The following is a 12204-nucleotide window of genomic DNA, read 5'->3' on the forward strand; positions in this document are numbered from 1 at the left end:
GAACAGATGGATTTATATTATTATAATTTCATTCTCTGACTGCATACATCAGTGACCGGAAAAACAAAACTATCCGGCTACAGACAGCGGTGGTGCTATTACTTATTTCCACATGAGGTTCAGTTATGTGCAATTTATTGTTTGCGCATTAGGCTCGAAATGGATAACCTTGAGGCAAAGGATAAACCAGCAATGATAACTGATATACATTAGCAGTAAACCTGCCGCCTGTAGGCTAACCATAGACCAGAGATGTAAGTATTTATTTCTGGTAGCTGCTACCTGATCCTGTCTGGCTTTGATGGAATGGATTGTCCTGACTTTGCAGGGGTGACGGGGTTAAACAGAAGCGTCTGTGTGGCCATTAAAGAAAAAAAAATGGACTCTCTCGCTTGCTCTCTCTCTGTCTCTCTCACACACGCACACATATATATAAAGCAGAACTCACACACACACACACACACACACACACACACACACACACACACACACACACACACACATCCATGGGTTTAGCACAAATGAAAAGGGATCTGTTATGATCCCTTGGAGAATTGAGTTGAACAGGGACAGAAAGGAAACCACAAGAGGAAAGACGGATACCAGAGGAATGAAATAGATATAATGATTGGTATGAAATCTTCAATTAATTTTTTAATACAGTTTCATTCCTGAGATTGCTGTGCAGAATCTATGACTCTGCAGAACCAAGCTTAAACCCAGGTATTGGAAACTACCAAAGTACGAGTCCTTTAAGAGTAAAAAGTCAAATCAGGAAGTAGCCATATTATATTGTTTTCAGTAAAAAGTATTCAGAAACCGCAAGTCCGTGTTTAAGTGTGTATCTGTGTGTGCCGCTGAAGGTCTAAGAAACTGACCCTGATCAATAATCTATGAGCACCAACACGTCTGTGTAGGCAGGCAGAAATGCATGCAAGCAAACACAACATATGCATTTAGAAATATTCATGGACAGAATATAAAATATATTGTCTCACACATTGCACACACACTGTGCACTTCTTCCACATATTGACTCGGGCAAACAGCAGTCACCGTCACCTGCATACTTTTACAAACAAAAACTTGTACAGAGTAAACTTATTTCTCTTTCACCTCAAGTATTTGAACCACAGGAGAATATTTCATGGTAAATGGAGCATTGCAACTTTATCTTCTCTGCTCTCCTCACTACCTCTATCCTCTGCACTTATCTTTTCTCTTTTCCTGTCCTCAAGCATTCCACAGGACACAGGACTTGAGGGAGAATTTACTTATATGGCCACATTTGTTACTACTGATATGGATGTTCTGCGTGTCTCCCTAAATGAGATGTCTGAATTAGGTTCTCAAAGCCTGTTAATGTTTCAATATAAATGGCATACTTTATTATAAATGCCTTGCTTGTGAGGACATACAGTTATACAGACCAATGTGGAGAGCAAAAAGAGTAAATAAAATAAACATTATAATCACTATTTCTTTTAAGAAAGCTCCAGTTTGTAATGCAGTATTGTAAAAAGTGGTACATCTAACTTTAGTATCTTGAAGTATTTCTTTCTCAGCTGGCATTTATTTTCCTTGAGCTGTGTGACTTTGTTGACTGGTCGCTTAAGCACCATACATTATCATGAAGAAGCAGAAAGCAGAGGGCTGACGTAGCGACTTCAGTTTATAGATCTATTTGGTGTCTCTATCTCTAAAACAGATGCTCTGTGGTTTACCCTACTCTGCCTCCCATCTCTATCTTTCTCCCACTCTTCTTTTTCTCTCGTTGCTCTTTGTAAGATTTATCACTCTGCAACCCTGGAGCCGGGAGGTCCCTGCGTACACCTCTTGTCCCTCTGTACCCGTACCTCTTTGTCCCACCCTCTGCCCTCAGTGTTCTTGAGGCCCTTCAGGCTTTCTCACATTTTCTTAATTTTTCTTTGTCTCTCTGTGGTGAGTAATTACCTGCTTTGTGCAGGCTAGTCTTGCAATGAAACCTGGTGACACAGTTGCTGTGTTTCATTTGGTATACTTCTGCACTTGCTATTTTAAGTGCATTAGTGCATTCACAGTAGATGCATTGCTCTGAGTACAAGGAGGGTATGATAACGGTGAATCAGATGTGAGTAGAATGCTATACACTTCTTGACCCGAAAACTTCAATAGTGACTGAGCTGGAGTCACGAAAGTTAATTTCCCATTGATTCTCCTCATGGACATTTCAGAAAATTCTCATGTAAATGAGACAACTATCTATGAGGTCAATAAAAGCAATGAAGAAATTTGCTTTAAAAAATGTCATTCCTTTTGACAGTGAAGGAACTGCTCATCCCATAATGCATTGCAATTCCCAGATTCCCCAAAGGACTTCTAACTTTCTCAGATTTAATCCGTATCATAATATTAATAGTATATCCTAGTCATCAGTGTGGTACAGTGCTCCATTCCTGACTTAATCACTCTCATAGCTAATAGCAAGTTTTCTTTGGATGGATACAAGATTGTGGTGGATTATCAAAATCCAAATAGAGAATATGAATGAGGTTTTTACTTACATAACCTATCTCTTGAGCTCTATAGTCACCATTCTGGCTACTTAGTAGAAAAGGACGAACTGCTAATTTTTAATCGATTCAATCTCATTCTTGCCTTGAGATTTACACAGATCTCACATCTGTAGATAAAAGTCTTGTAACGAACACTGGTGACCAGTTAAATAGATGATAAGGCTTATGAATGGACATTAAGAAGCTTGAACATATTCAGTCCAAATACCCATACACACAAGGGCACTGCTAGTTTATTGTCTCTGGCTGTGGGAACAGAAAACACCACATTAGCACTGCATGCCACCAAGCACATTACTTATTTAATAGTCTATGCTAGATAACTGAATTAAGGTTGAAAGAGGAATTGGGAAACCCCCACAGGCATTTTATCATACAGTGTTTGATTAGTATTGTATTTAGCCCTGAACGATTTACTATATACTTGACTTAACTGATAAATTAAAACAACTTTGTAATTTTAACCGCATCAACAACAGAGCTTTAGAGGACATTTATAATGAAAAGGTTCCACACGTATCAATAGAGAGACATAAAAACACAGCAGACTAAACATAATCATTCTACTATATTGAGATCTCAGTTTTCCATAAATGAGTTTCCTCATATGTTGCATCACATTCAAAAAGTAACAATTCCTAAAGGTTTGAGTTTGAGGGGATATTGCAGAAGAAGCAGTCACTTGCATAGTCGGAGAGACAAACATGAGAATCGAGCTGACCAGAGACCAGAGAGATTAAAGCTTTTTTATTAGCATGACAGCCAGAAGTGTTGCTTGTTCAACTTACATCCATAGCCATTTAGAGTCAGTCTGTTAGTGAGACAAGCAATCAGCACGACAGTCAGGAGAGCTAAAAGCTGTTATGATGCTGACGGCAAAGATGAATCAGTCAAATGCATCTTGTATGAGGCTTGACTATATTACTATCGAAACAGCTAATGTATGAAGTTAGACCGCTTGTGAGACCAATCATGAGAGACAGATAGGAGAGTTGAAAGCTGGAGTAATAACTAAATAAAAATCACTTTTGAACCATGTGTCCTGACCAGACTAGTCAGGCAGTCAGTGACATACCAATGAAACAGGAGAGCTGAGAGCTGCTTTTAGGACCCATCTGTACTGGGGGCTGGAGGCTGTGATGATGAGCCACCCGTCTACAGCTTATTATTACCTGACTAATTACATTGGCTACCTCAGGCTGGCAGCCCTATGCCTGTATCCATAATCAAAGCAAAAATTTAACTATTAACCTAATTAATGGTGCAGTGGTGTATGTTGTGTCAGCTCGCAAGAGAGAGTATGGTGCTTGTGACTGTATTTGTTCCTCAGTGCATAGTTTGCATTATTCGATGAGATTTATGAGTGAGACGTTAACAACAAAACCAGAGGGACAATAATGGATGAACAACACAAAGCATATGTGAGATATGTATGGATATTTCCACGCTATACCTTTGCACTAGTACTGGTGGATTTGTTTTCTATGCATTTGATACGATACACATTGTATACATTTGTTTTTCCTTTTATTTATACCTTTTTCTTGCTACCCTGGTGTAAGGGTTCAGTGTTGCTCCAACCAAAATGTGTCCTCTAATAAATTAGCGGACCGCAACAATGTCTTTAAATTTTAAAAGCACAATCTGACAACCATAGCTAATTTACTTCACTAAAATAAAGTTTGTTACTTATTATTGTTTCATTGTAAACTTTTCCCCCCCTAAAATGTTGTTTTAAAAGCACTAGTTTTATATGTGTGTATATGTGTGTGCGTGTGTAACTCCGTGGTAACTTGCAAAGTGTGAAAAGAACAAAATTTATCTCAGGATAAATGTGTGTATTTTTCCATGCAAACAAGACTAAAATTATTTATTTATTTGTTTATTGCTAGAGGCCTAGCTCATATTTAAAGGAGCCAGTTTTTGCATATAATTGTCCTTTATACTGTTCAGGCTACTAGTGGTGCTTTCTTGTTCTGGGTAAATTGGAGCTAGTTTGATCAGTGTTAGGTGTCACTGCTAGCAAAGAGACAAACAACTCTTATTGTTTGCTGTTTGTGTGCTTTTGTGGCATAGGTTTTGGGCAATAGGCAAAGCTGAACATCACCAAATGGTAACTCAATTAGTATTCATACTAAATATGAACTATGATTGCTGAAACTGAGGTTTTTCTTAAACTTGATCTGCAGCACTCTCTTAGTAGCTTTAAGGGAAGCAAACAGTAACAGCAGGTTGAGTATTTATAAAGCAGCTGCCCTGGGCCCTTAATTATCTGAAGACTGCGTCTATAGAGCGTTCTTCAGATGGTAGGAACATGCTCTGAACTAGTACAGTGGGCGCTATGGGTAGATAATACATTGTAAAAATGTTGCCTTTATTTTCTACAGAGATAATAAAGGCTGCACACTGGAGTATTGTGTGTCAAATGAGTGAATAAAAGATCTTATTTTAATAGAATTAGGAATGCAAGTGACGAAAAGCTTTTGATTTTCAGTCTTTGATTACTGCTAATGTCTTTTAGGGGGAGCTGACAATTTTCTCATCAAGAAGGACAAGACAGTATTGTTACTTTTTCATACATCGTGGGCAACATTCAGCTGTCGTATAACGACGTTAGCAACTGTTTAACACGTAGTCATTATTTGGAAACTTTATATCCATAGATTATATATGCATTTAATAGAATAAGACTTCCCATCAATGGTTGCGCTTTAAAATGACAGAGTCCTGCGCTAACACAATAAGACCAGGCATGTTCGTCCACACCGCCCATTGAGCTGGAATGATTCAAGGCATATTACATCTGTCAGTTTTCAAAGCACCCTTCGCTTTTAACAGAGTGGAAAGATAATACAGTGAAGCCTATCACACGCCCCGTTGAAAATAATTAATCCAGCGTACATGTGTTAGGAAATAGAAGAGAGACGCATTGCACAATAAACTGAGTGGAGCACTCATTTGTTGTTTAGCAAATTTGTTACCCGAGTCTGTATGAGTGGATTATGTGTTTCTGCGTACACATGCACACAAGCTTGAGTGCTTTGAACTGCACCTAAGTGCCCTTTCAGGTGTTAATGTTTGCATGTGTTCATATCTAGAATGTGCATTTATCAAAGTGTGTATGTGAGGTGTACAGTCATACGCAAACGTTGTTTGCCACATGTTGTCTTGTGTACGTGTAAGGCTGTTGTATGTGTGTGTGTGTGTGTCTGTTCATAACTTTGTGTACCCATAACACTTATGTTCATGTTTGCATTCGTGACTCCCAGGAGCCCCTGATGCTCTAAAATAGAACACAGACAGGTGTGCCATATTAGGAATTTGGTCTTCACTTGCATAAGCAGAACAATAAATATCCATCCATAACAAATAGCACGACAGAGAATGGGTGGGTGAATGAGGGAGATTCAGTCAGAAGAGGATGGAAAGGGCCCCCCCCATTTCAACGGATCAACGACTTTCCAATTTTAACACAATACTCATTTGGAATTCAGACCAGAATGCAGCAAGATATTAATTTGGGGAAATCAACAGAGAAATTGGGTCACCTGTGAGCTATTCATTTCAAGCAGCCAAAACAAATAAGCAATTTAAAGGGTAAGAGTGAGAGACGCAGGGCAGAGGAAGAGAATAAAAAAAGAAAATGATGCAAGTGCAGAGATGTAATGAAAGAGGTGGAAACTTGGTTAAGTATATAAGTGGGAAGAGTCAGCAGACTGGGAAGGGCTGGGAGCGACAGCCGAGGTAGCTCTGAGAGAAGGACCCAGAGAGAGAGCGATGTTAGATTGTTTTTGTAAGCCAATGAAAATGGCAGACATCAGGTTTGCATTCATTGCAACACATATCCACTCAATGTAAACCAAAGTTGTCCCAGTCAGACTTTAAAAGAGGAAAGCAGAGGTCAGGGTCACAGCTGTATTTATATCATTTAGGTTGAGAATAATTGGCTTTTCGCAGACATACACACAATTCAACACAAGCAAACACAATCACAGATGGATGCCATTTTGAATGGATTATGTAAATTGAGTGCAAAGGATCCGGTGCTGGCAGAGAGGAGAGGGAGTCAAGAGTGAACTGTGGAGGTTGATACAAGTTATGACAGTACTGGCTGGTTGGTTGAAAGGTGTCCAGTGAAGCAAGAGCCTACAAGGCACAGACAGAAAGTAAAGTAAATAGGTGTAAATGAAAACTATGAAGCTATTTTGGTATTCGTGGTTATGTTTGTGAGAGTCCAATAAATCTACATTTTGATGTTCTTTTAGTCATCTCTCTCTCCTCTTCTTTATAGGACAGTCCACTGATCCTCCAGTCAGACAGAAATGTGACTGTCAATGCTCGGAATGAACAGGGACAACTGACTGGTCAGCTAACTGTGGGTAAGACATACACCAAAGACATACAAGATTTTCTCTTTAAACAACCTCCAAACCGGATCATTTCTCTAAGGCATTGTTTGTACTTGAATTCCTAAATACATTCCACTGCTTTCTGTTTTGCAAACCGAATGCTATCTGTTTCCATTGGCGTGTTTCACTGAGGCTGAGAGCCGGGCTTTTTGGGCTTTTGTCTTGACTATATCATCTTTCCAAGCTCTTATTGAATTAGTGAATGTCCTACAGAATACAGAACTCAAAGGACATGTAGTGTCACGGCTGCACAGCAGTCGTGTGGTGAATTGAGTAAAGGATCCAAGATGCAGGCACTGACTGGGGTGCGAGTGAATATTTATTTGCAGAGGTGATAAGGGGACAAAAACAGGAGGAGCAGAGCGGGGAGTAAACCAACCTAAACTGGGGAAAACTAAAGAACTCAACTTAAACCAAACACGCACAGGGGGAGGAACAAAATACACAATGAAAGATGGCGGAGAGACGCAGACTAAACACCAGGTTACACAGAATGATGCAGACGGACACGGCGTTAAACAGACGACGCGACAGAGAGCACAGGAAAACACAGGGCTTAAATACACGGGGAGTAATCAGGGAATGGGCCACAGGAGGGAGACACAGCTGGGAGCAATAAGGCTAACGAGACAGGGGAGAGGTAAAACTGAACACACTGACATGAGACATGAACTTTCAGAATAAAACAGGAAACTAACAGACACAGAGAATCAGACAGGACACTGAACATGACAGGCAGACTCATGAGCAGACACAATAACACCATGGACAGACAGAGGGAACACAGAGAAGTGGGAGCAGGCAGGCAAAGAACAGAAACCTAACAAATGGCAAAATCACAACAGAATACACACTCGGAATGAACAAAAGCATAAGGAAACACAAAACACTGAGTCCTCAGACTCAGGACCATGACATGTAGTCTATATAGCATGTTTCAGGGGACTCACTAAAAAGGTCATGAATGAAAAGCTGTGGGAAACTATACCCATAAAGCAATAAGTTAATACATAAAGATAAATATGCTTTTTGAATTTATTTTCTGGTCTGGATGTCATATTTATCTTTCTGTGGTTGACCAGTGTAGGGAGGTCAACGTCAATGTAATATCTAAAAAAGAAAAAACAATATTATTAACCCTTTAAGACCTACCATAGAACCAAGGCCGCCAGAGCTTACTTTATATTTTTACATGCTATAGTTCCATTTTAGGGAGCATTTCAAGTTGCTATACATCAATACAACTGTTATAGCCCATATTATAATAATATGTATGCATTAAGTCCACAGTAACGAGATGAATTGCAAAAAAAGTGCAATAAACTACAAAATAATTGAAAATCGTTTTTGGTTTTTTTTACGTATATTTCTACTTGGAGAAATTTAAGAGGTTTATCCCTCAAAACTTTAAATGCAAAAAAATTGCAATAAATAGCTTACAACAGCAGGAAATTTATTTTGAGTGTCTTCATAGTTTTATTTTTGAGATACACCAATTTTTATATACTGCAGGAAAAAATGAAAAACAATCCTATGATGCAAATTTGCAAAGAAAACAGCATGTGCATCAAAATAAACTATTTTAAGTAGTGCAATTGGAGTTCTAAGCATCCCAGCAACTATTCAGAAAAGCATAAAGTCAAACATGACTTATAAAAACAACAGCATTGGCTTTTAAGGCCTACAAGTAAAAAACTACATTTTCCGCGAAAATGACGTCACTTCCAGTTTCGGGCAGGTAATGGCGGACATGCCATCATTTGCGCTGATGTCTGTTTCAATGTGGGAAGTGTTACAAACAGCTGATCGGATCAGCAAAGCGTGTTTCTGGAATATTATGTTTTTGTTCCTGCTAGCGCTTTTTATGCAGTATTTGCAAAGCTATGTGTGGAAGGAAACCGTGACCAAGGACAAGCTGATGGCATAAGATGTAAGTACAACTCCTCCGGTTTCATATGCAAAAAGTAAATTATTGCGCTAGCTTACGTGGTTCCGGTTCTACAGGGATTTAAATATAGTTACGCAAAACTGCTTTAAAGGGTTACATTAAAATAATTTTTTTTAGCTACTTCGTCTCAAATGTTTGTAATGCTGATTCTTTTAAAAGGAAAAATCTGACTCAAGGTCCTGCTACTTGCCATATAAATTCCCCAGTCTTTCATTGTGTGTTGTGTGACTTTTCAATTTAATACTGACCCAATTCCCAGTGTCTTTAACCCCGTGGCATTTTTTATCCACTAAAACCCTGTTCCTTGCCTTTGATTCGGTCTGATTGGTTTAAATGAAATGTTTGATGAGGTCTGGCTGTGCACTGATTCCAAAATATAATCTAATGTAAGATATGATTGCCACCATTTTCATACTTATACAAGATATAGCTGACATCATATTTTGATATGCAACTGTGTTTCTAAAAAAATAAAATAAAATATAGTGTTTTGTGATAACTATGTATGTCCTAATTTTATATGTGATCCACATTGTTGCTAAGATATGGATATATAAATACATTTTGGATCAGTATGTGGTACCATCCAAATGACTGGAAGGCCAAGTTTGAGCAAAGGCCTTGCCTATTATAGCAGGACTGAACCTTTTACAACAGCATGTCTCTTTGGTAAAAAATAAACCGGCTGCTGCAGTCTAGACCAGTCAGCCACTGAAAATATTTGGCACACAATCAAATTAAAAATAGATCACAAAAGGCCCTGGTCAGCTTTTTTATGTTATTAAAAACACCTGGGTGAGGTGTTCCGGGCATGTCCCACCGGGAGGAGGCCCTGGGGCAGACCCAGGACACGCTGGAGAGATTATATCTCTCGCCTGGCCTGGGAACGCCTTGGTGTTCCCCCGGATAAACTGGAGGAGGTGGCTGGGGAGAGGGAGGTCTGGGCCTCTCTGCTTAGGCTGCTGCTCCCGCGACCCGGCCTCGGATAAAGCGGATGAAGATGGATGGATGGATGTTATTTTATGTTATTATTTATGTTATTACAATTCATTGTTTTCTGTTCTTCTAATATACAATTCCTGCTTTTTTTGAAAAACAAATTATTTTTGTTATATATTATGGTTCTGAAACATGGAAAACACAGTAGGAGCTATTTTTAATCATTTTTCATTTTGGTTTTGTTCACAATAGATACTTTGTGGCATTTTAAAACTGGATGTGATGACTGGGGCATAAGTGTAACCAAAGAATAAACCAAAGTATACTGTGTCCTCTCATGGTAGCGACTTTCAAATGTCACAATGTAGCCAAATCCTAAAAGCAACAATTTGATCATCTGTTTTCTGAATGAATGAATCCATTCACAAGATCAGTATTATGTTTTGTTTTCTTTCTTTCTTTCTTTCTTTTTTTTTATAAGACCAATGATAGTAAAACTAAAACCTAAACCATAATGACAGAATTCCCACGTCACAGATCAATGGGGAAATAACTTTTACTATATCTTCCAAAGGAGCTGTCGGCAAGTCTATATTGGTTCAGTTCTCAGACCTAGAAGACCAGTGTTTTAAAAGCAAGACTTGACTTTGGGTGGTTGGTGGTGATGCCAGAATTCAGGTTGCTGCAGACATGAAACATCATTTGCAGTCTGACAGGTGAAATAAATGGTATTTTGAGGCAGAAACTTCTCATCCAAAGTCTTCCATTTGATGTTAATGCAGCATATAGATATTCATCTCCTGTAGGTCGTCCGGGCACTTGCAGTATTGATATACACAGACTTTCCATTTCTGACACTTCAAGGGCTTGAAATTCCTGACAGATCACCTCCTCCTGTGAAAACCCCCCCTAAAGCTCCCTTCCTCACTAAGAAAAGCATTTTAATGCTTATGTGTGTCTGAATAAGTATCCGTGTGCCTATCTTGCAGTCAGTAGAATCAGCCAGTTTTCAAACTATACAGCTAGAGAACCCACTGCAACCAGCCTAGTCAGGCTGTTTGCAGTGGTCAGGTTTGGTCAGACATGTACTTGTTACCCTCTGTTACACACACTTGTACAGTTAAACTGCAGGTACAGCTTAGAGCACAGGTGTCGAACTCCATGCTTCCATGCTTGATCCAACACAGCTGATTTAAATGGCTAAATGACCTCCTCAACATGTTTTGAAGTTCTCCAGAGGCCTGGTAATGAACTATTTATACCATTTGATTCAGGTGTGTTGTCCCAGGGTGAGATCTAAAACCTGCAGGACACCAGCACTCGAGGCCTGAAGTTCCACACCCCTAGCTTAGAGCTTCGAATCCTTAAACACAGGGCACATGCCAGTAGGAGATCTAGCAGTAACCACATAACAAAAAAAAACCCCACAGATATGATCACATTTTGAAGTTCTCACAGACTGACTAATAACATAAGAGGGGAGGGAATGAATCTTCTTGAGGAGCTTCTTCTATCTAGCAGCACAACCGTTTGGTCTCATCCTGCTGCTGCTTCTGTGTTGACTCATCACCAGAATTATCACAAAACACACAAATACAAACATCCATCCTCTCTAACCTCATTTTCTTTTCACTCTCTTCATACAGCTTCTCAGCAGTTCTTAAAGTAAGGCAGTTATTTCCACTCACCAGAAACTTGCCAAATCTGAAGCAGAAAAGTTCCACTTCAGCAACCTCCTTATTAGTATTCATCACTAAAACTCACCAGAGGAACAGCTTGCTTTAGCTTGTACAAGAGGTACAAGATCATCATGGTTAGTGGTATGGAAAGGTAAAATGGCCACAAATGTTTGGAGTAGTGCATTAATATCCAGACACAGGTACACTGACACCTCATTATATACTGGATTGTTAAATCTGCACAGAAGAATAAGAAAAAAACAAGAACTAAGCTCCAAATATTTAAAAATGAATGGATAGCAAGACTGGGATTAAAGTCATATATTAGCTCTAGGTGAAAAAAAAATGTGTTGTGATGTTAAAACAAATATTATTTATTCAGGTAGGGCTCATATTATGTAATTAGTCATATTTTAAATGAGAAATACCGTACAAAACACACAGCCCTTCTTCTACCTTTAGCTTGCAACCTCCTGAAGCATCATCTTTTGATTGAGAAGATCTGAGTACATTTGTTGGCCTTGGGCTTTTCGTCTCTGTTTTATTGCTCTCTTTCTTTCATCCCTCCATTCCCTCTCATCCGCTGTGTTGCTGTCAGCTCGTTAATGTGAGTGAGAACCTGTCATCTCTGTCTTCTCAATGGCCAACCATAAAGATGATGAGTGAACTTGGAG

General features: G+C 39.1%; 1 protein-coding gene across 1 annotated transcript in view; it reads left to right on the forward strand.

The window, feature by feature from the left end:
* LOC101484541 (zeta-sarcoglycan) overlaps positions 1-12204 on the forward strand; it is a 377409-nt gene that overhangs the window by 274926 nt on the left and 90279 nt on the right. Inside the window, exon 4 of the mRNA XM_004539191.4 lies at positions 6847-6934. Within this exon, the coding sequence (XP_004539248.1) occupies positions 6847-6934 (88 nt within the window). The remainder of the gene's footprint in view (positions 1-6846; positions 6935-12204) is intronic.

The sequence above is a fragment of the Maylandia zebra genome, linkage group LG6 (assembly GCF_041146795.1).
Source record: "Maylandia zebra isolate NMK-2024a linkage group LG6, Mzebra_GT3a, whole genome shotgun sequence".
NCBI classification, from domain to species: domain Eukaryota; kingdom Metazoa; phylum Chordata; class Actinopteri; order Cichliformes; family Cichlidae; genus Maylandia; species Maylandia zebra.